General features: G+C 46.1%; 2 protein-coding genes across 2 annotated transcripts; both read right to left on the bottom strand.

Annotated features, from left to right (window-relative positions):
- Nucleotides 1-2384: 2384 nt before the first annotated feature.
- LOC308164078 (fibronectin type III domain-containing protein 11-like) lies at nt 2385-3367 on the bottom strand (the record flags this gene model as incomplete). The annotated part of the gene is made up of 2 exons (XM_080538236.1): nt 2385-2837; nt 2882-3367. 2 exons carry the CDS (start codon nt 3365-3367, stop codon nt 2385-2387), a joined length of 939 nt encoding a protein of 312 aa, XP_080394362.1.
- A 10383-nt stretch (nt 3368-13750) lies between these two features.
- On the bottom strand, nt 13751-16530 carry melk (maternal embryonic leucine zipper kinase; the record flags this gene model as incomplete). Its single annotated transcript, XM_080538235.1, has 3 exons — nt 13751-13848; nt 14361-14920; nt 15053-16530. 3 exons carry the CDS (start codon nt 16528-16530, stop codon nt 13751-13753), a joined length of 2136 nt encoding a protein of 711 aa, XP_080394361.1.
- Nucleotides 16531-24922: the final 8392 nt, after the last annotated feature.

Raw genomic sequence — 24922 nt, 5'->3', positions numbered from 1 at the left:
TGTCTGGCATGGCATGAAGAAGGACATTCGCGACTGGGTCAAAACATGCATCGCATGCCAGCTCACAAAAGTCCATCGACATGTGAAGGCACCATTGGAGCAGTTCACAGTCCCAGAAAGGCGCTTTGACCACATCAACGTGGATTTAGTTGGACCTCTTCCTCCTTCTGGAGGGTTCACCCATCTCTTGACAATGGTGGACAGAACGACACGGTGGCCAGAGGTGGTTCCACTGTCGGGAACAACGACAGCTGAGGTGGCCCGCGGATTCATTGGTACTTGGATCGCCCGGTTCGGGGTTCCCTCTGACCTCTCCTCAGACCGGGGACCACAATTCACCTCACAATTGTGGACCTCTATCACCCAACAGTTGGGTATTTCACTCCATCGGACTGCAGCATATCATCCCCAGGCCAATGGCCTGTGTGAGCGATTTCACCGTTCCATGAAAGCAGCCCTGAAAGTGGACCTCCAGGGCAATAGCTGGATCGACAGGCTACCCTGGGTGATGCTGGGACTTCGTACTGTACCTAAGGAGGACCTCCTCTCTTCTTCGGCAGAGCTTGTTTATGGCCAGGCCCTTAGAGTACCGGGTGATTTTTTCCCCTCTGTTAACGTTCCCTGGTCTGCACCAGAACAACTTCGTAATCTATGGGACAAGGCAAGTGCCTTTATGCCGACCCCTACTTCAAATCACAGCCTGCCACGTATCCATGTCCCTCTGGATCTCCAATCAGCAAGATATGTGTTCATCCGCCACGACGCACATAGGAACCCTCTACAGCCGCCTTACGATGGCCCCTACAGAGTTGTGGAGACAGGCGACAAGACCTTTATCATTGACATAGGGGGAAGTATGGAGCATATCTCAGTGGACCGCCTGAAGACAGCTCATCTAGATGGAGAACGGGCTGTGGAGGTGGCCCGTCCACCACGTCGTGGCCGCCCTCCTACAAGCACAACAAAAAAACCTCCCAGTGGTTCCGGGCCAGGCTGTCAGCAGCCAAGAGATTTCCGTCCAGCCCAAGTTCCGGAGTCCCGTAATCGCTTTGGACGAGTCCTCCGAGCTCCGGCACGTTATGGGAAGTCAGTGTTTGTGAATTCTGGGGGGGACCTGTGTGGTGACTAGACACCCACTGAGTGATCAGGGCGAATTCACTACATTACCCAGGTGCCTTAGCAGGGTGATGAGGTGTATTTAAGGCGACCAGGAAGTGTGAATGAGTAAGTGAATGCAGAGTGTGCAATAAACACAGCTCTTGTTTACACATTAACCATGTGCTCCTAGTCCTTCTTCATATCCCTCAAACCAACAACTACAATATTTTATATTTTTTGCACCCAAAGATGTGCAAATAGGACTAACATAGATTGTAATCATTCGGTACAACCATTATATTTATATTTAACCAGATTTCTGGTTGTACCGAATTATTTTCTTCAAGTAAACAGTTAAAACAGGCACATGTTTAGCTACCTATGTGAGAACTTGAGCTTGAACTTAGCAATATAAGAATTCATATTAAATATATCTTTCTAAAATATTTAAACATTTCCAGTGTGTTTTAGCGGTTGTACTGAATGATGTGATATTTGAGGATATTCATTACGGGGAGCGGAAAAGAGCATTTATCAAACATTTAAGAGAGAGCTGGCTACTTTTCTTCTCACCCAGAGGGTCTGCTGCAGGGGTCTTAATGATGTAATATCCTGTCACATGATGATTATCAGTTGATTTGATCCAAAATGGTGTCTTGAAATTGGTTGCTCCGAATGATATCAGTGAAATATTTTTTTTGTGACAAAAGTGATTTGAGGAAAGCAAACATTTCTACTTAAAAATCCTTAACCATTTAGCAGTATATTGTTATAAACCCTTGTAAAACCATGCCAGAATGTTTATATAATAGTTGTAATATCATTTTAGATATTTTAATGGCACATTAGCTGGTTGCATTTGTGTTCGGACGGTTGTACCGAATGACTTTTTAACCCATTAAAGAGCTGAAAGTGCCTGATATTGTAAAAAATCACCATAAACTCTTTGTGTATTCAATAAAGGAGAGCAAATAGTGTTAGTTAACATAATGTATACATATATATTAATTGTTAATTTTAGAAAATATTACATTCGGACACAAAATGTACATGTCACGTCATTGACCCAAACACAGTTTGTTAAGTTAAACATCAGGACTGCTGGGTTTGTGAATAACAATCCCAAGCACACAGATGCAATACCACATGTCTTCCAATAGTGTGATTGTATCTACCAAGGATAAGCACATAACAACAAACACCATCTTTTTTTAAACGTCTTTCATTTCAAATAGCTAGGCATTAACGGCAGCAACACACTACCAGAGAAACAGCCTCCTCTTCCTCTACCGGCTCTCCATGGACCCCGCAGTGGTTTTGAGGATAAGGGTCTCATTCCAGTGACCGTAGACCTGGCCAAGGCCGTCTTCCCTCTTGACTGTGAACTCATAGCACGTCTCAGGCAGCAGGTTCCCGATCAGAACAGAGTAGGCGGTACAGGTGACCATTCCCAGATGGCTCCCTTCCTCTGCGTTGGCCGGCTGCAAGAGCTTGTAGTAGATCTCAAACTTCTCCCGCGGGTCCTGGGGCGCTTGCCCAAAGACGAACCAGTGCAGCTTGGCACTGATGCTCAACGCCTCTGAGTGGAGCTTGTCAAACACCACGGGCATCTTGATGGTCAGTGACAGCTGATACATGGGCATCTTGGTGCTGCGGCCACAGTCGGGGATGAGCCGGTGCTTGGGGTGCAGCTTGCCAGGCCCCACTAGGGAGTCAAAGTCCAGCAGGGCCTTGTTGAGCTGTGCCACCTTTCGTTCTCCTGGGCGAGGGAGAACAGGTCCACCTGGTGGTCTTTGGACTCCAGCATGGCCTCCAGCTCCTCCTTGCCTTTACAGATCAGCTCACAGAGCTCCTCCAAGAGGCTCAGCTGGATCTTCACCTGGCTGGTTCCAAGCTTCTTCATGCGTGCAAGCTTCCAAGGGTCTATGAGTTGAAAGAAGGTGGCGGGGGGCAAGTAGTTCTGCTGCTGCTGCTGCAGTTGTAGCTGCTGTTGCTGCAGGTCCTGAGCCAAGGATGGCTGGTCCTGCTGCTTGACATCCAGGTAGAAGGAGCACTTCTGAAGGAGGTCCAGGCGGTTGATACGGGCCTTGAGGGCGCAGGGGGAGAGTAGCTGCAGGATCTGGTAGCGGGTGTCCATGAAGGTGGTCCATGAGTCGTTGGACACTTGGGGGTTGTCTCCTTTCTGGCCAATGCTACCACAGTGCGTCTTCATGGGGTGCTGCTGCTCACTGATGTCATTGCTTGGGCGGGTCACCTTTATTCTTTTCATGTTAACTGCAAAGTAATGCATACACTAAGTTGAATACCTCTGCATCCATTTTTCAAGCTAACTTTCTCCTCTCAGATAAGCCTGCATTTAATATAATAATATAATATGAATACACTTTATTTATATAGCACATTTTTAAAACATTGTTACAAAGTTACACATGTACAGATAAAACAGATATAACAAAAATCTAAGTAGAAAACTGTAAAACACATTTAAAAGAATAAAGGCAGCTTCAATTGCAAAGGCTAGTGTACAAAAATGAGTCTTAAGAAGAGATTTAAAAGAAAATACAGATATTGCTATCCTAATGTCATCAGGCAGAAGTCTTCCATGTCTAGGGGCCCTAATGGCAAAGGCACGGACACCTTTTGTCTTCAGTCCGGATCGGCCAGAAGGCCCTGCCTGAGGGGCTTAGGCTGCATTGAGGCTTAAAAGTTATCAGTAAAATCTTTAAATAAATTAACAGGTAACCAGTGTAGAGAGGCTAAAATTGGTGTGGTGTGGTCTCTTTTCCTGACTTACTTTGACTTAGGTCCTTTTTCTTCGGGTGTGAAGAGTAGGGCCTCCAACGAGTTTACGCCACCGGTCTCTGTCCCTCGCCACAGCAGCCGCCGCCTCCCAGGATCTTAGACCCAGCATGTCATGCTCCCTCTCGACGGTTCTTCTCCAGGTTTCTTTGGGGCGTCCCCTTTTTCTTCGTCCATCAGGGGTCCATCTGAGGGCTATGCGTTGATGGTCATCCGGGCTTTTCCTCAACACGTGGCCGATGTACTTCCATCTTCTCTTTCTGATCTGCGTGCTTACCATCTCTATACTAGCAAGTTTTCTCACTTCTTCGTTTGACACCCGTGTAGGCCAGAATATTCTCAGCATCCTTCTTAGGCATTTGTGGACAAATGTGTCTAGGCACTGTTCGTCAGCTGCTGTCATCTTCCATGTCTCACAACCATATAACAACACTGAGATTACATTTGACTGAAAGATTTTCATCTTGGTCTTCCTCCGATACTGACTGCTGTTCCACAACTTCTTTAAACGATGGTAGGCGTTCCTTGCTTTTCCTATACACATCTTCATGTCTTCAGAAGCACCACCTGACGTTGTCATTGTTGCACCGAGATATGTGAAGGTGTTGACGTCCTTGAGATCTTTCTCATACACTGTGAAGGCTGTGCTTTTCTTGGCGTTCATCCTCATCGATTCCGTTTTGTTTGCATTGATCCTTAGCCCACAAGCCAACCTGAATATCTTCTCAAGTTCCTTGACAGTGACAGCCTTGTCAGCTTTCAGAACTTCTGCTGTGATGTTGTCTGATCCAGGTGCCTTGTTGTTTAACAGGTCATCCAGTGCGCTCCTAATCTCCTCACTGGAGATGCAATCACTGCAGACAAGAATTTCTTCAACTCCATCGGTATCCACCTCTGCCAGTATCTCTGGTTCTGGGCGATTCAGGACCTCAGCAAAGTGCTCCTTCCATCTCTTCAACACTTCATGTTCTGATGTCAGCAGTTTGCCGTTAAAAGCCTAGTTGCTGCATTCTGGGCCTGTGAGGAGAACGTTTTACTGAGGGAAGAATAGAGAGTTCTAATAATCTAAACAAGATGAGATTACTTTTTGAGATTACTTTTTCTAGATTGGCAAATGACAAGAAAGGCTGTATTTTGGAAATGTTTCTCAACTGATAAAAAAGATGACTGTACAACTGTTTTGAGTTTTGAGCTAAGACTGTTTTGCTGTTTCGCTACCGTGGAGGTAGGAGGACCAAATATGACTACCTCAAATTTACTATCATTCTGTAAAGAGTTTTGGGACATTCTGTAAAGAGTTCTGTAAACAGCTGCGAACTAGTTCCCTTGGCTGTCCATTTGTAAACTGCTCTAGGTAATAAAGTCTGTCTTGATTATTATCAGTTTTTGCCTCAATGCCATGTTCAAAAGCTTTAATAAACGACCTGTATTGGAGTGGGTCACCATTGAAAAGTGGTATTTCCTTTGAAGGAAGAAGGGACTGCTGTAACTGTTTTACCATAATTTCTGTTATGCTATGTTGTTTTTCCATAACACTGACCAGGGTCTGTTCATTTGTATTTAAGGCTGAATTTGCAATTTGTCTCGTTTGCTTAGACGGTAGCGCTGTGCGCACGTTGGTTGCGCGGGTATGGACTGGAGTTGTTGGGTTGTACTCTGTTGGTGTAGATGCTGTAAACGTCGGGCCGCTTTTCTTCCTCCTTGTGGAAGATGAGATGCTGCCCTCCGCCAGCACTTGAATTCTTGCATTAGCGGCTGCCAATTCACTTTCAAGTTCCAACCTCTCTCTCCTTGCCTCGAGCTTTGCAAATTCCATGTCCACTTCATGCTTGTGGCTCAAAACAGCAGCTTTAGCTTTAAGAGCAGCGTGTTCAGCTGTCGCTCTCCTCAGAGCGCTGGACGTGGTTGAGCTGTTCGTTCCACTTGAACCCGTCTGAGACGCACTGTCCCCTGGCCCAACATCATCCTCATCATCACCAGTGAGTGCCTGTTCTGTAGGCACAACTTTATTACTAACATCGGGTGATTGTTTGTCTGCAGACGCATCATCATTCAACCACTCATTCACGCTAGTTATAAAGTCCTTGAAGCGCAATAATTTAGGCTCATACCAGTCAATATGATCAGCCTCTTGTTCTTCAAGAGACAAAAATTACTGCACAGTCACGTGATATTCCATCAATTCCGACAACAAGCCATTAAACACACTAAGGTGACTTATAACTGTTTCCTTTTCATAATTGTCATAAGTGCTTTTTGTGAAGTTATAATATAATTATTGGACTCGGACAACTTGCGCACGTTTAACTCAACCAGTTTAATCCACACTCAGCTCAACAGTGAGTCGGGTCATTACCCATAATGCATCTCCTATCATGCATAATACCACATCTCCCTTTCTTGAGAACAAAGGGTAGACTACATGTTTTAACAGATTATTCTTTGTGCTGGAAGATCTGAACATTCTAAACATGGTGAATGACTTCCATTCTGTTTTACTTTTCACATTTTAATTAACTTATATAACATACTACTCTTGCTCTAATAATAACATAAAAGAACAGTTTCACATCACATGGATCATGTCACAGATCAAGTTTACTTGGTTTCCTAACCTCTCTCCCAGACCTTGTTCTGGTAGGACTCGTGGAGACCTGTCTGCTGGGTGAAGTAGTCTCTGATGGTGAAGTAGTCTCTGATGGTTCTGACTCTCCATGAGCCGCTACTGCAGGCTCTTCCATGTGAACCCCCTCCCGGTCATGGTGTGCTGCTAGCACCTTGCCCTGGACCTTTGCGTCAGTGATCCACACATCTTCTCCGGGTGCCAGTGCCTCCAGGTTCTTCGCTCCGTGTCGCCTGTCAAAGTTCCTTGCATCAGTCCACCTCTTCTCCCTTTCATTAGCATCCACCCTCACATAGTCAGGCAGAGCCGGATCCAACAAAGTGGGAAGGGTCGGAACTGTCGTGCGGAGTTGGCGCCCCATCAACAGCTGAGCAGGACTGTAGCCGTTCTGCAGAGGGGTTGCTCGGTAAGCCAGCAACGCACGATACGGGTCTGATGCTTTCTTCAGCAGGTTCTTCACTGTTTGCACCGCACGTTCTGCTTCCCCATTACTCTGAGGGAACCTGGGGCTGCTTGTGACGTGTCTAAAGCCATACTCCTCTGCAAAGGCTGTGAAGTGTCCTCCTGAAAACTATGGGCCATTGTCAGTCTGGAGTACTTCAGGGATACCATGGCGTGCAAACATTGATTTGAAATTACATCCACGGACCTTGTGGGTGTCATCTGTGCAATCTCCACATATCTTGAGTAATAATCCACTACTAGTAGATAATTCCTACTTTCCAGTGTGAACAGGTCCGCTCCCAGTCTCTGCCACGGCCTGTCCGGCAGCTTGGTTGGCATAAGTGGCTCTCTGACGTTTGTCCGCTCCTGGATGAATGTTCTACATTTCAGCACCAGTTCATTCAGCTGGCTGCTGAGTCCTGGCCACCATACCGTCTGCTTGGCCCGGTCTCTACACTTTGTCACTCCCAGGTGCCCCTCATGTAGTCTCGCCAGCATGTCATCTCTCATGGCCGCTGGAATGACCAGCCTAGATCCCCTCAACAGCAGTCCATCATGTATGCTCAGCACCGCACGCTCAGCCCAGTAGTGTCTTAACACTCCCTGTAGTCTGCTTTTGTCTGGCCAGCCTTCTTTGAATGAATGAATGAATGAATGGTCTTTATTGTCATTGATATAGTACAGGTACCAAACAACGACATTTGGGAGGGGGGGCTCCCCTGGTGCCAGGAAAGAAAAAAAACTAAAAAACAAGAAGGGAAAGGAGCTGGTTTACATAAATAAAGGCTATGTACACTATCCACTATACTATACTATACAAATAAAACACTGTGCTGTACTCTATGCTATGCTATACCTATTCTAACATTTCCTATTCTCTGCAACCTTATGTACCCTAGGGTTGTCATATTGCACATAGTGTTATTGCACATTCATTTAAAGTGTCGCAGTTTGCAGGCTTGAAATGTACACATTTGTGCCTCAGCACTACACCTGATTTCAATCCAGCAGCTGCCATCAATCGGTCCAGACTGTCCAGGGCCCAGAACCTAGGTCTTTGCTGTGTTCAGGGCCTGAATGGCCCTGGGGTAGAAGCTGATTTTCAGTCTGTTTGTCCTTGCGAACATGGTCCTGAACCGCCTGTTCGAGGGCAGCCGAGCAAAGTGTTCGTACCCAGGGTGGGATGGGTCTCTGGAGATCTTGGAGGCCTTCCTGAGGCAGCGTGTGTTGTACAGCTCTTCCAGAGAGGGGAGGGGGGCGCCGGTGATCTTCTGGGCCGATCTCACGACTCTCTGTAGCGCATTCCTCTCTGCGGCTGTGCAGCTGGAGAACCAGTTGCAGATGCAGTAGGTGAGGATGCAGTTTGCAGTACTCCATCAGCGCAGAGCATGTGCTGCCTTCAACTGCTCACGAAGGTTGTTCAGATACTCTCCACTGACAGGTAAGTTACTGATGATCGCGTCCACATATATGTTTGTGTCCTCTAGGAGACTCGCATCCGCTTGTCCCTGTGCATTAGACAGTGGAGCATGTGATAGGGTATCGGCTGTCATTAAACTGTTGCCCGGAACATGTGTGACTGTGTAGTCATACCTCATGAGCCTCATTCGGAATCTTTGGATCCTCGGCGGTAGCTCATCTAAGGCTTTCCCTCCCAGTAGACTCACCAACGGCTTGTGGTCTGTTTCCAGCTCAAAGAATCTACCGAGGATGAAGCTGCTGAACCTCTCACACGCCCATGTAGATGCCAGCGCCTCTTTCTCCACTTGTGCATATCGCTGCTCCGTTGGTGTCATTGACCTCGACGCATATGCTACAGGTGACCACACAGTGTCGCTCTTCTGCAGTAGGACTGCTCCCAGTCCAAATGAAGATGCATCCGCAGAGATTTTCAGGTCACTGTTAGGGTTATACAGTGTGAGCACTGGTGTGGAGGAAAGCTCTTTCTTCAAACGATCAAAGGCTCCCTGCTGCTCTGTCCCCCAGTACCAGTGTGTCTTCTTGGACAGCAAGTCCCGCAAGACCTTGTCCTTCTCTGCTAGGTTTGGTATGAATCGTCCTAGCTGATTGACCATGCCCAGAAAGCTACGTAACTCACTGACATTTGCATGTTCCACTTTTGCATGCATTCTTTCAGACAATATTCAAATTCAAATGCAATTCTAATGAGCGGATGTGTTTCCTAGAACATATAAATGCAATTGCTAATCACATTATTGCATTACAATTTGAATATTGACTCAAATAACGCAGGCAAAAGTGGCAAATGAATATGCTATTTTGGGATTGCATAGTCATTTTCACATTAGAATGAAAATTTGAATTTTGTCAGCTACAAAGCGGATGTGTTTACTAGAACATGTAGGCCTAAATGCAATTGCGTATCACATTATTGCATTACAATTTGAATATTGACTCAAATAACGCAGGCAAAAGTGGCAAATGAATATGCTATTTTGGGATTGCATAGTCATTTTCACATTAGAATGAACTTTTGAATTTGATCAGCTACAAAGCAGCGCATGACTTTGAAAATTAAAGGTCAAATGGCTTTGCATTATCATTTTAATATTGACAGCGAATGTGCACATCAGGTACATAAAAATGAAAATGCAAATCATTAGAATTGCATTTGAATTTGAATATTGTCTGAAAGAATGCATGCAAAAGTGGAACATACAAATGCAATCTCAAATTGCATTAACATTTGAATTGGGTCCACTATATGCTTCCATACGGCGCGACTGTAATCCCGGTCGGACTGTCTCAGTGCCCAGTGCTGCCCACCCAACCACGTCGCGTTGCATCGGTGTTGTGTCCATACAATAGGCCTACACTGCACTTGCCTAGGATGACCCTAGAGGGCGCTGTGGCGTTACGTGAGACGTACTATGTATGAAGAGAAGAAGAAGGTAGTTCCGTGTTGAGTGAAGAAGAGAAATAAAGTACCCTGTTTGTTCCTATACTACTGTGTGATATATGTCCGATACACCCACACAACAAAGTGGCGACGAGAGTAGTAGTGAAGAAGAGGAGATGGCTTTACTTTCCTTGCAACCTCCTGCCGCGTTCCTGGAGTGCCCAGGTGGACCGAAGATAGCATTTGATGCGTGGATACGGTTGTTTGACAACTACTTGCTAGCTATCGGGGGACAAGACTTTGCCGTCGAGAGGAAAAGAGCCCTGATCATTCACTGCTTAGGAACAGAAGGACAACGAATCTACAGCACCTTGCCACTCGCTACTGATGACTACACTGGAACTGTGAGTGCTTTGAGGAAATACTTCTCTCCGAAAGTGAATGTTGTCGCGGAAAGGTACCGTTTTCGGCAACGAGCACAAGCTGTCGGTGAGTCCACGGATCACTATGTTGCAGCCCTGCGCGAGCTCGTTAAACAAATGTGCGTTTGGCGCCATGCAGGATGAACTGCTGCGCGATCAGATTGTAGAGAAGACAAACAATCCGCGCATACGTGAAAGACTGTTAATGGTAGAGACTCTGACATTGGACAGAACTCTGGATGTAGCGAGGCGCACTGAAGCTGCCATAGCTGACGCCAAAGCCATTGCTGACACTAGGGATGTGGCTGCCGTTCACGTGAAAATGAAGGCAGGCAATTTCAAGCCAAACCGCGGCAAGCCTAAAATGGACGGGACTCACACCACCTGCTACCGCTGTGGGTCAGAAAGCCATCTTGACAATGATAAATCCTGCCCTGCAAAAGAATGCAAATGTAAGACATGTGGAAAAATGGGACATTTTTCTAGAGTATGCAAATCCTCTGCTAAGTCTGTAAATGAAGTGACAGATGATAATGATGAAGTTGTTGTGCCTGAAATTCGTGTTTTATCTGTGAGAAAGGGTTATGACATGAATAAGTTGATGTGTGCTACTACTATTACTGCACCTACTGCACAGACTGTTACGATTGAGCTACTTGTTGATACAGGGTCTGGTGTTTCTATACTGCCTGAAAATGTATACAGGGATTATTTTAGTTTGAGTAGGCTATGTGAACCTAAGGTGCAACTTGTTACCTATTCTAAAGAGAAGTTGGATGTGCTAGGATGTCTTACTGCTGACATTACTTTCCGGGACAAGTGTGCAACTACAGACTTTTACATAGTAAAAACGGGAACTCCTATACTAGGTATGGACCTTGTGACTGCTCTTGAGTTACAGATAAAAGGTGGACAGTTGATAACCGAGACAGCTACTGTCTGCGCAACCCTCCACCAAACCAAAGCCTCCGCTACGGCTTGCAAACAGCAAGATGGAACTCCAGCTGCGTTTGGATGTGCAAAAAACTTTGTACATAAGGTCAAGGTAAAGCCAGACGTGAAGCCAGTACAGCAAAAGCTCAGACGCTTACCGCTTTCAGTCCGTGACGCTGTGACAAGTGAACTGAAGAACCTGGAGGACAATGGAATCATTGAGAGAGTCGATGCATCTGAATGGGTATCCCCAATTGTAGTCACCCAGAAAAAGACGGGTGGCATCCGCATGTGCGTTGATCTAAGGGAACCTAACAAAGCTGTGGTTGTTGATGGCTATCCCTTGCCGTTGATCGAGGACATACTGTCTGAGCTACGTGGATCCATAATTTTCTCTACACTGGATCTTAAATCTGCCTATCACCAACTGAAGCTGCATGAAGAAAGCAGAGGGCTCACCGCTTTCATTACGCACGAAGGCCTGTACAGGTACCGCCGAGTACCTTACGGACTTAGCTCCGCCCCTGCCGCGTTTCAGAAGATGATGTCGACGATTCTCAGTGGCCTCAAGGGTGTGCAATGCTACCTCGATGACGTAATCATCTATGGATCTTCAGAAGCTGTGCACGACGACAATCTCAAGGCTGTGCTGCACAAGATCGACACCGCAGGACTGAAACTCAATGTTGATAAATGCAAGTTCCGTCAAACTACTTTGACCTTTCTTGGCTCTAAGATTGGCCCGGACGGTCTCCTGCCAGATGACTCTCATGTAACTGCAATCCTGAAGGCCCCGCCTCCTACTGATCCTTCTACACTCCGCTCGTTCCTGGGTCTGACAGCCTGGTACAGTAAGTTTGTGCCGAACTACGCTGCTATTGTGGAGCCCCTGAGAGCCCTACTGCGAAAGAACAGTACATTCCAATGGAACGATGTGGCACAAGGACGATTTGACCAAGTCAAACAGCTGATTGTGAACAGCCCTGCATTAGCTCTTTTCGACCCCACCAAACCTACCATTGTGTCCACAGACGCTTCAGACTATGGGCTTGGAGCCGTTTTGACTCAACTAGACAACAAGGGTGAAGAACAGACTGTCGCCTTCGCTTCTCGCAGTCTGTCGGATGCTGAGAGGAAGTACTCGATCGTTGAGAAGGAAGCGCTCGCCTGCGTCTGGTCTGCTGAGAAATGGCGTACATGGCTGTGGGGAAGGAAATTCCGTTTGCGCACTGACCATCAAGCACTAACAACACTACTGACAACAAAAGGGAACAACCGTGCTGGCCTACGGATCGCCAGGTGGTCTGCTCGCCTGATGGAGTTTCACTATGATGTGGAATACAGAAAAGGATCTCTGAATAATGTTGCTGATTGTCTATCTAGACTCCCACTTCCTGAAACAGATGCTGCATTTGCAGAAAATGTAGAGTCTGTTGCATCCATTATTTCTGCTCTGAGTGCTATTTCCGAGGATGACTTCCAGTCTGCCAGCTGCACCTGTCCAGTGCTCACAAAGCTCCGTGCACAGATTAGGGAGGGCTGGCCCTCAAAGAAAAACACCCTTGATCCTGACTTACAACCATACTTCCTGATTCGACATGAGCTTGCAGTCATGGAGGACTGCATCGTCAGAGGTACTCATCGGTTGCTTGTGCCTGAGTCATTGCAGAAGAGACTCATTGACATTGCTCATGAAACCCACCAAGGCATTGTGAAGACGAAACAGCGCCTCAGAGACCTGTATTGGTGGCACAGAATGGACTCTCAAATAGAGACACTCGTGAAGAACTGTACGACCTGCCGACAGAATGATAAAACGATCATTACCCATGATGCTCCACTTCATCCTGTACCTCTACCAGCTGCTGCCTGGGAGAAGGTGTCAGTGGACATCGTAGGTCCATTCGAGATAGCACCTGCTGACTGTAGGTTTGCCATAACATTGGTGGACTACTATAGCAAATGGCCTGAAGTAGCCTTCGCTCCCCGCACCGACACCGCTACGGTCATCCAGTTCCTCACCACTATCTTCTCTCGAGAGGGGAATCCAAAGGAGCTGGTCAGTGATAATGGACCTCAGTTTGTCTCCGCTGAGTTTGCCGACTTTCTAAAGAAGAGGGAGATTACACACCTGAAATCAGCAGTCTACTATCCAAGAGCTAACGGAGAAGTTGAAAGATTTAACCGTGTTATAAAAGACTGCCTACAGACCGCATCGATCCAAGGAGAACCGTGGAAACCATTTCTGAGAACATTCCTGATGGACTACAGAGCAACGCCTCATTCTACCACTGGAGTATCCCCTTCAGAACTGCTTCACGGACGACGAATGAGAACAAAGCTTGTGATAAAAGACATGCCTGTACCCTCCATGGATGAACATGCTGTGCGTGAAAGAGTGAAACAAAAACAAGTCAAATCCAAACAATACACAGATGCTCACCGCCATGCCAAAGCAACAGACTTCCAGCCTGGTAACCAAGTACGGGTTAGGAAGCCATGGAAAGTAAAGAAAGGAGAACTGAAGTTCACCAGACCAAAGACTGTTGTGACCAGGAGAAGCTCAAACAGTTACCTGCTGGATGATGGAAGAGTCTGGAACGCCTCACGCTTATCTGCACTGCCAGAGTTGACCCCAGGTACTGACTCTGACAATGCACTGGACTGTACTGAGCAAGGGACTGACAAACCGCCGGACTCTGACACAGGTACCCAACTCAGACCTACCAGAAGTAGAAATCCACCTAGTTGGACTAGGGACTTTGTCATGTCTAAGTGAGTGAAAAGATATGCTTAATCTGTGGAAGTTTAATTGTTATTTTGGGTTACATACATTATGCAGAGTGTAGTTTGTGAATGTTCTATGTTATGTTGAATACTCATGTTAGAGTACCAGAAGTATCCTTTGTTGCAAAGGGGAAGATGTTGTGTCCATACAATAGGCCTACACTGCACTTGCCTAGGATGACCCTAGAGGGCGCTGTGGCGTTACGTGAGACGTACTATGTATGAAGAGAAGAAGAAGGTAGTTCCGTGTTGAGTGAAGAAGAGAAATAAAGTACCCTGTTTGTTCCTATACTACTGTGTGATATATGTCCGATACACCCACACAACAATCGGGTCTACTGTAAAACGGGTTAACATGTCCTTTTCAAAGGTATTAAAATAGACGCAACGAAACATAACGTCAGCCATGTGTTTCCTTGTTGGAAATTATGGAACAGGATGTCCTCCACCAGTTGTTTGTAGACCCAGGCGTCGCCCTTCAGCCTCTGCCTCAGCACCCCCACCACCTCCAGCCTCTGCAGCAGACACACCTCCAGCTCAAAGGCCATGGTCACCTTCCCAAAGTCCCCCTGCGTACGACACTTCAGGGTGTACCCCTTCTGTATGAAGTCGACATGTTTGTCTGGCAGGACAGAGAGGATCTGCTGGAGCACCTGGTCAGGGTTGGTCTGGCTGGTCAGAGTCACGTTGTACTGGGCCTTGATCTTGCGGGGGCCGTCCCCCCTCCTCCTCTTGCTGGGCGTCAGCAGGGTGATCACCTTGTCCAGGCCGCGCTCCAGGCTGCCGAACACCCTCCCCCCGCGCCGCTTCTGACCGCTGTCGCCCTGGAGTACCGGCAGGTCCAACGACCGTGACCTTCTCTCAGGACTGAAGGCCAGTATCTCCAGTTCTCCTGGCTCTTTTCCCTCCATCGCTCTCTTCCTGGACGGGTCCTTGGAGGCACTGCCTCCCCCTCTAATGATTGAAAGATCATAGTCTGGGCGCTTAACGTGGCCGTCTAAGATTGTGGATTGTAGCACACTTAGTCCCATTTGTGAAGTCTCAAGTAGGCTGGACATCATTGCTCTGGGTGAGTTTGTCGGGGACTTGCTGCCAACGTTATTATTGTGAGTGGGCGTGGTCAGAACGTTCCTGTTGTTCCGTGCACTCTTCCTATTGGGTAATGGGGTTCGGGGGGCGGGCAGGGCGAACTTATCAGCGTCCTTATCCACCACAGGAACATTCTCTTTTTTCTCATTGGTCCTTTCCTGGTCTCGGTCCCGCCTCTCTTGCCAGCGGTGGGGTGTGATTCGCTCTCTCTCTGGGGTGGGGCGGTGGTCCCGCCTCTTCTCTACTGACTGACAGGGCGGCTTCTGTTCTATGGCCCCATCAGGGCGACCTCTGACCCCCTGGGGTGTGCGGGGGCGGGGCACCCAGGAACAGTCGTCGTCATAGTCACCGAGGGAGTCCAGGGAACCCAGGACCACCGCATCCTCATCCTCAGTGAAGCGAAGGGCCTTCTCAGACTGTACTCCTTGGTGCAGAGGGTAGGAGGTGATGAGGTCAGGCACAGCCAGGTCAGGTCTCAGACGGACAGGCCGGCCTCTCTGCTTCTTACTCAGCAGCAGCAGGTAGGTGGAGGTGGTCTGGTCGTACCGCCACTCTTTGACCAGCTGGACCATGCTCTCTCTGGAACTCTTGAAGTGGACGGCCAGCTCAGTAATACAGTCCTCATCAATGTGACCCAACGGCTGCTTGCTGTGCCAGTCGACGGGGCTGCTGTAGCCGCTCATGGCCCAGGGATGGTCCAGCAGCTGTCTGACTGTCACACGGCGCTTAGGCTCCACCTGCATCATCTGGTTGAGGAGTAGAACGCTCCCGGGAGACAGCCACTGAGGGTTGTCATATTTACCCATTATGATTTTCCTGTAGAGCACCATAGAGTTCTCGTCATCGAAGGGCAGGTATCCACACAGCAGGGCGAACAGCAGCACCCCCAGACTCCACACATCCGCCTCAGAACCGATGTAGGATTTTCCCTGGATAAGCTCCGGAGCAGCGTAGGCAGGACTTCCACAGCACGTCATCAGCTCATAGCCCATACCTCCCTTAGGTTTGGCACAGAGCCCAAAGTCGATGAGCTTCAGGTTGTGATTTTCATCGATCAGCAGATTCTCCGGTTTGAGGTCCCTGTGAGCGTAGCCCTTGTGGTGGACGTAGGCCAGTGCTGAGATGATCTGTCTGAAGAACACCCTGGTCTCCTCCTCAGGCAGACGGTCCTTAGCGATGATGTAGTCAAACAGCTCCCCACCCGGACAGTACTCTAGCACCATGTAGATCTTGGTGGTGGTCTCTATGGCGTGGTAGAGGCGACACACGTGTTGGTGGCTGAGGTTCTTCATCGCCTCAATCTCCAGCTTCACACGATGCAAGTCCTCCCCGAGGTCGTTCTTGTCCATGATCTTGATGGCCACTTTCTCCCCAGACAGGATGTGTCTCCCCAGCTTGACTTTGGCAAACCCGCCTGAGCCAATCGTCTCGTACACCTCATAGTACTTGAGGAGCTCCGATGAACTGGTATCCATGGCAACACAACACTCTTCAGCTTAAATGCGAACCTGGGCTATGTCAGCGATGCAAACGCGATCACGTAGGCGCAAACATATGTTTCTGCAAGTTAAAATGACAACTATCTTCGACGCGACGTTGTTGCCAAGGTTTGAATTTCCCACTGTCGCGACTATCTTTACTATACTACTATACTAAGACTATATTTACTATACTACGGCTATATTTACCATACTACTATACTAAGGCTATCTTTTGCCATCTTTAGCTTTCGGGAAACTCACCCGAGAACCAAAAAGTGTCAGTGCATTGGGGAAAATGTATAAATCCATGCAAAACAGTGATACAAACATACTCTATGAGGTCGGTCTGATAAACACTGTATACAGCGCCCTCCATAAGGGTTGGAAAGAGGAAGCACTTTGTCCTCCTGTAGCTCCACAGAGTTTGCATTTGAAATGAAACAATTACTACAGGGTCAAAGCAGAGATTCTCAGCTTCAATTTTCAATCGTTTGTTTTTTCAGTACTGCAGCCACCTTCAGTTATTGTTTGTCTTGAGGTCTTTTTGCCTAAAATCTTATCGTCAGGAAAAATGCATTCAATTGGATGTAATCTGAAGATTGACTTGGCCAATCAAGAACCTTCTGCTTACTTACCCATAGTAATTGGTTTTATTTCAATTCCAAACTGTTCTCTACTGAGTTATAGAGCTAAAAGAAGACAAAATGTCTCCCTCTTTCCCCCTCTCATGGAGTCCACTGTAGCTCCATTCACTGAACAGGAAGGAGGGACAATGTGACTGCTTTAACCCTTTCCTCTCTCCATCATGATCTGCTTTTGTTTGGCTGCTGTTACACAGAAACACAGGGAGCCCCTGTCACTATTCACACCCCTGAATCAGTATTCACACGCCTGAATCACTATTCATACACTTGAATCACTATTCACACGCTTGAATCACTATTCACACACCTGAATCACTATTCACACGCCTGAATCAGTATTCACACGTTTGAATCAGTATTCACAGGCATGCGTAGTAGTCCTTGAGCGGAGCGAAGAGGTGGCGGATGACGGCGACGCTCCAGGACCGGCCCAGCACCTTCTGCCTCTGGGCCCGGCCCATGTTGTTGACGTCCGTGTAATGTTTGGGAAACCCGAAAATCCTCTCCATCTCGGTGCACTAGAGCATCTCGGTGCACTAGAGCATACATATACAGTATAGCAAAGACCCATTTGTACACCCGTAAACACATTTCTTAACCATACATTTTGAACAACTTTAAAATCAAAACTAAGAAACATGAATAACCAAGGTTTTACAAATGACATTCTCTGACCTCCTTGCCTGGGGTTACTGCTAAAAAGAAAATAAACACGCAACCTTCACCCCTCAAACCTTTCTCTAAAATGTATTAAAACCAGATAAATGACGAAGAATAACTTATATTACAAACCAGATCGGCTGATCAGAGAACATGAAATCACCTGAGTCATTTGGTAAATTTCTGTCTACAAAAAAAGAAAACCACTCGTCGACTATGCTCCCCCTCTTTTACACCAGTGCTCGCTCGCTCTCTCTCTCTCTCTCTCTCTCTCTCTCTCTCTCTCTCTCTCTCTCTCTCGCTCTCTCGCTCTCTCGCTCTCTCGCTCTCTCGCTCTCTCTCTCCATTACAGTGTGCCCAGTTTTCACAGTTCAATTCAAAATCTGTACATACATTGGAGTTTCGGTCGTTCTTATATATGGGATTAGAATATGAACATACATACGGAAAGGTTACAACTTGTACCACACGGCAACCTTAGAAAATCGGATTTATTCAAAGCAATTTTTGTGGATTCATGGGAAATAGAAACAACTTCAAGAATAAAGTATAATAATAGTTTGTCATTCATTCCCCCAAAAAATATATACATTAGCTTCTGCATCTGTTGCACCACTCTATAGGACTGTATTGGGGGGCCCTTCCAGGGGCTTTGTGTGACAACTTTTAAAACAGCTTATTCCAGTCTCTGGTTGCCTCCATGAGGTGCCTCTGACCGTGCCCTATCCAGTCCTCTTGGTTGTTGAAGAGTCGGCCACAGAACCAGCAGTCGAACATGGCCAGACGCTCCACGCCGCTCGATAAAGTGTTCACAACCTCGTATTTTTTCCTGCTCGTTTTTCTTAACTTAAGTTTTAAAATGAACCTTTCTCTGACGTTGCTCTCTGACGGCCAAAGTATCAGACCGCTGCTGTGTGTTGTTGTTGTTGACGGACATCTCTCAGGAGGGAGTCCAGTCTGGCTAAGGCCATAGAGGGCTTGGACCGTTTTTGGGGACAGCGCCACCTTGGTAACAGCACCTTTGTACCTTCTGACTGACCTCATGATATTGGCCACTTCAGGAATGTCAATGTCAGGATGGTTGAGCACCACAACTGGCTGATTGCGACGCGGGCACTTGATCTCCTGTAGCGAGCTGAACGGGGATAGTCTCAGTGTCCTCTCCGCATCTTTGGGTACAGGCTCCCATAGCGAGGGACCCTCTTTCTCAGTCGACACCTTGCTCGAGAGCCTCTTAGATTTAGGCGGGGGTTCCGGGATCTCGTCGAACAATGCTTTCCTGCGCCTCTTCCTTTGGCTTGGTGGCCGACTCGGCCTTAGGGCTAGGGAGGATCCCTTCAGCGCCTCTATGCCCTCTTGCTCTCTGGCTCTGACAGATTGGGGGGACAACAGAGTGGACAGCCTTGAAGATGTGACAGGTCTGTTGGCAGCGTTTTGGATGGGTATACATTTTGTCATTCCAGTAGTGACAGATGGGTTTGATGACATCAGAAAATAGGGTGTCTGCATGGAACTAGTGGCTAAGTAAATAGGCGTATTGGCTGAGGAGTGAGCACCACCAGTAAGAAACCCACTACCATTAGCAGCTCTGACTATCTTGTACACAACTTTACTTCCTCTACTTTCATTGGCTTGGCCTTTCAGATTCACAGCCTTGCCGTCCTGACTATTCAGAAGTATCCCTGACTTAGCCGGAGAGATATATCTAAGGAGGAAAGCTTGTCGTCCAGTGTGCAAAGCTGTGGATTAGTAGCGGTAGTGCACCGAGGTAGTGTTCCTTCCCGTTCATGTCGACCGGCAGCGGCCCCATCTTCCCCTGTCTGATGGAGTTGGACTTGGTGGTTATCGTGCGCACTTTGTTGAACTTGGCCGTCCGTCCGAGTTCCAGGCAGTCCTGCAGGTTGACTTTGTCATCCAGTGAGGTAGCTAGAGGTCTGTTCATGCCAGGCAGGTTGCCCCAGAAGTAGCGAGCTCTGTGAGCAGGACTCACTTTCACAGCATCGATCAGGATGGGGTTACACTCCAGGAAGCGGCAGATGTCGGCCTTGTCGTTGTCGCTCATGTAACCCCTCACAATCCGGACAGACCAGGCAGGCACACAGGTTCACTTTAAAGCTGTTTATTTATCTGAATGTGCAAACAAAATGGTGGTTATTTAATGGTAGGCTCCAGCACAAAACAGCTCTCGCCCCATCTCAACCGCTTACAAAGACGAAAAGGGTGATCTTTTCATAACATCAAATAATTATTAGTTATCATACCATTCATATCATTATAACACACAAGACTAAATCATACCCATGGATACAACATACATACAACATACCTGAATGTGCAAACAAAATGGTGGTTATTTAATGGTAGGCTCCAGCACAAAACAGCTCTCGCCCCTGCATGTCAGCAAAACAATACATTCAGAACACGCTACATTGCCGCCATCTTATGTTAGCTAGTTAGCTCACAACTTTATCCATCCATAAAATACAAATAAACAAAACATAACTCAAAAGTAATGGCATAAAAACCAATGGTAAACATTAATCTCAAATAATACATTCGGTTTACATTAGTGGCAACTCTTTATCAATGGAAATATAAAACGGGACCGGAGCACAAACTTTAACATACCATCTCAACCGCATACAAAGACGAAAGGGGTGATTTCCGGTGGCCTTCGTCATCACATTAAATGCGGCCAGTCCAACCACCACTAGGGGCACTACACACCGTATGCAGCCATGGGTAAATCAATTCAAAACATCCGGGTCACAAAAATCAATTCAAAACATCCGGGTCACGGCACCAGTTGTAACCCCTCACAATCCGGACAGACCAGGCAGGCACACAGGTTCACTTTCAAGCTGTTTATTTATCTGAATGTGCAAACAAAATGGTGGTTATTTAATGGTAGGCTCCAGCACAAAACAGCTCTCGCCCCATCTCAACCGCTTACAAAGACGAAAAAGGATCTTTTCATAACATCAAATAATTATTAGTTATCATACCATTCATATCATTATAACACACAAGACTAAACCATACCCATGGATACAACATACATACAACATACCTGAATGTGCAAACAAAATGGTGGTTATTTAATGGTAGGCTCCAGCACAAAACAGCTCTCGCCCCTGCATGTCAGCAAAACAATACATTCAGAACACGCTACATTGCCGCCATCTTAGCTCACGCTAAGATGGCTGTTAGCTAGCTGTTAGCTAGTTAGCTCACAACTTTATCCATCCATAAAATACAAATAAACAAAACATAACTCAAAAGTAATGGCATAAAAACCAATGGTAAACATTAATCTCAAATAATACATTCAGGGCTTAAAGTGGGAAAAAATCCTGTGCCTGAAACTTTTTCTTGGGGAGGGGGGTCACAGTTTGAGATATTGGGAGAGCGGGTACATAAGACAGCTTCTTGTCTCAAAATGCATTAATACTATTTTATAGTAAATACAAAATATATGTCTCAATCAGTGATGCCGGTAACGCGTTACTAAGTAACGCGTTACTCTAGTCCGAATACTTTTTTTAGTAACTAGTATTCTAACGCGATACTATTTCCAAATCAGTAATCGGATTAAAGTTACTTATTCAAGTGACAGTGCGTTACTATTGCGTTACTACCTCATAACTTAGGCTAAATGCAGTATTTCTTTGTAATGTTCGATAGTAAACAAACATTTGTTCGCTTTTCTCGCGTCTTGGGGAGTGACGTCAGTGCTCACGTTTTCAACACGAGGTTACTATGGAAGGCCATGCCCGCAAAAAACGGCTCTCGACTATCGCGAGATTGCAGCAGAATCGCTCACGTGTTTGATTGATTGATTGATTGATTGATTGATTGATTGAAAACTTTATTAGAAGATTTGCAGAAGTAGGTACATGAAAGTACATATTACATACAAGGTCATCTAAAAGGATAAAAACCCAAGAAAGCCACTGGCTTATTTCAATTGGGGTCCTTGATTTTCAATTCATCGTTACATGTAAGACAGACAGGGAAAAAAAAACTAGTACTATCTACAAGATAATACAGACAAATAACTATTACTATCTACAAGATAAAAAATACATCCATCATGGGAAGAACAATACTAGATATACAATACAACAAAACATCAGGTATGTACAGCGGGTAGGACAGGTGGGGACATACACCACAGGTGGGGGCGGGGGACAAAACACAAAGTATGTACAGTGGGTAGTTCGGGTCTTTTAATCTGATTTTTGATTTTTGATTTAGAGGGTCCAGTTACGGATTGCAGCCTCCTGTAAATGTTTTTTGAGAGTGGTTTTGAAGGTGGGCAGTGTTTTGAACTCCTTTAAGATTATAGGAAGGGCGTTCCACATTTTTACTGCATAGTTTGCAAACGAGTTTAACCCCTTGTTTGTGGTGCAACGCGGTTGAACGTGGTTCGTGGAGCTTCCTCTGGTGTTGTATGTGTGGACGTTGTTCACTTTTTGGAAGTATGTTGACAGGTACTTGGGTGTCTTTGTGGTGTAGCGTATCTTGAAGACCAGGCCCAGTGCAAGCTGCTGCACTCTGTCAACTACTCGTAGCCAATCAAGGCTCAAAAAATGAGCAGCGGTTAGATGTGTCCTAGGGTTGAGGCCTAGCAGAAGCCTAACCAGTTTATTTTGGGCTGTCTGGAGTCTTGTTTTATGGGCCTTTGTGGTTCTATAGTACCATGATGTTACGGCATAGTCGAAGTGACATTGAATGAGAGCTCCTGATAGGGTCCTCAGTGTGTTTTTACTGACAAGTGAGGATATCCTGTACAAGAATCTAGTTCACTTTTTTGATTACTTTTGCTGCCATTTTATCTCCGGAAAGATTTGCCTCTAAGATGGAGCCCAGGTATGTAATATCCTCTTTTCTTGTGATATTAATGTTACCCACTTTTATTTTAAAATGTTCAGCCTTTCTGAGTTTAGATGGGGATCCGTATAGGATGGTTTCAGTTTTACCTAGGTGTATTGATAGTTTATTGTCAGCTAGCCAGATGCAGATTCTACTCAGTTCAGTGCTTAGCGCTTTTTCCACCTGCAATATGTCCCTGCCAGAGACCAGCAGAGCCGAGTCATCCGCGAACAGGAACAAATTGCAATCACATGCTGATGACATGTCATTCACATATGTTAGGAACAGTAAAGGTCCCAATATGCTTCCTTGTGGAACGCCGCAGGTCACTGGGAGGGGGGGGGACAGTGTTCCGTTCACACTAACCACCTGTTCCCTCCCCTCTAAGTAGGATTGCATCCAGCCCACCGATGTTCTATCGAACCCAATTGCTTTCAGTTTATCTAACAATATGTGGTGATCTACTGTGTCGAAGGCCTTCTGGAGGTCCAGCATGACCATGCCGCAGTACTTGCCCGAGTCCACCTCATGGTTGATGTGGTCGTTCAAATAGAGAAGGCATGTGTCAGTGGAATGGGATGTTCTGAATCCTGATTGAAATTCATACATCAGATTTTTTTCGGTAAGGTACCTATCAACCTGTTCATAAACTATTTTTTCCATAAGTTTAGAGATGGAATTAAGAATAGAAACAGGTCGGTAGTTGCCTGGGTCTAATTTGCTTCCTTTTTTATACAGTGGGGTTACCCTTGCTATTTTAAAGTCAAGGGGGACGTGTCCCTGTTTGATGGAGAGGTTTATTATGTGGGTGATGATTGGGGTAATGGAGGCAGCTGAGTCTTTTAGAAATCTGGCTGGAATATTGTCATGGCCCGTGGCCTTTTCTGAGTGTAGAGCGCCCAGCTTTTTAAACACCTCATCGTTTGACACCATGGAGAGTTTAAAATCATCTTTGCGTACACCCAGTTTATTGTAGAACGCACGGATGTGCTCTACACCATAACGCCCTGAGTGGGGTGGTAGATTGTTAACTAATTTAGTGGCTATGGTTGTAAAGAAAGTGTTTAAGCACTTAGCCACATCCAGCTTGTCTGTAAGGAGAGAATCTCCAGATTTTATGCTGATGTTTGTAGACCTGGTTTTGAGTTTTTGACTGCAACCTAGTTAGATAGATAGACTTTATTTGTCATTGTTACAGTACAGGTACCAAACAACGAAATTTAGGAGGGGAGACGAAATTTAGGAGGGGAGTTCCCTATAAGTACTAAAAAAAGAGTGAACATACAAAGGTAATTAAAAACACAATGAAACACCAGTGTGGTCGCCCCCCGAGCCTCAGCGTCTAAGCGCGCGGCCATCTTGGAATGAAGTTGGCTATTAAGTAGCTTCCAAAGGGCACGTGGTTTGTTTAAGTTTTCTTCGATTTTGTTATCGAGGTATTCTTTCTTAGCAGATTTGGTCATGGTAATTACCTGATTGCATAGTTTGTTGCATTGTTTTTTAATTTTCTCATAGTGGGTTTTGTGATCTTCGTTTAAGTGTTTCACTAATTTTGATTTGCATTTTTGAACTTCAGAGCATTTTAGGTCTCTGACTTTCATAGCATTTAGAATGTCCGAATTCATCCATGGTTCCGATCGGGCTTTAACCCTGGTGGTTCTCATGGGGGCTATACTGTCAATAATATTTAGGAATTTGGTTTTGAAACCTAGCCATGCCTCTTCAACCTGTGTGCATTTTAGTTCATCTAACCAGTCTTGTTTCTCCAGTTTATGGTTTAAGGCCTCACTAGAATAGGATTTAAGGGATCTAGTGGTTACAGTTTTATGACCGCCAGCCTTGGGTTTATGTTTTTTACGAGTGCAAAAGATCATGTAATGATCACTTAGCCCACATACAATAACCCCACTCTTGGAGATTTTGGACTCATCCGATGTTAGAATGAGATCTATGGTGGTTTGAGTAGAAATAGACACCCTAGTGGGTTTGGTAATTTGTTGACGGAGACCGTGCAATTCAGAAAACCTAGTGAAGGATTTGAAAACGGATGCTTCATTTCTGAGCATGTCCGTGTTCAAATCCCCAATAAGAATCTTTTCCACACAGTCAGCGTCATCCAAGCACCCCTCAAGAATATCATAGAAATCACTCTGATCGGGAGGTCTGTAGATAGTACCAACCAGCACCGGTTTTGCTTTGTTAAATAT

This window comes from Nansenia antarctica, assembly GCF_963989245.1.
Source record: "Nansenia antarctica genome assembly, chromosome: 8".
Lineage (NCBI taxonomy): Eukaryota > Metazoa > Chordata > Actinopteri > Argentiniformes > Microstomatidae > Nansenia > Nansenia antarctica.
Note: the sequence above shows the minus strand (reverse complement) of the source record. Positions and strands in the feature narration are given on the sequence as shown.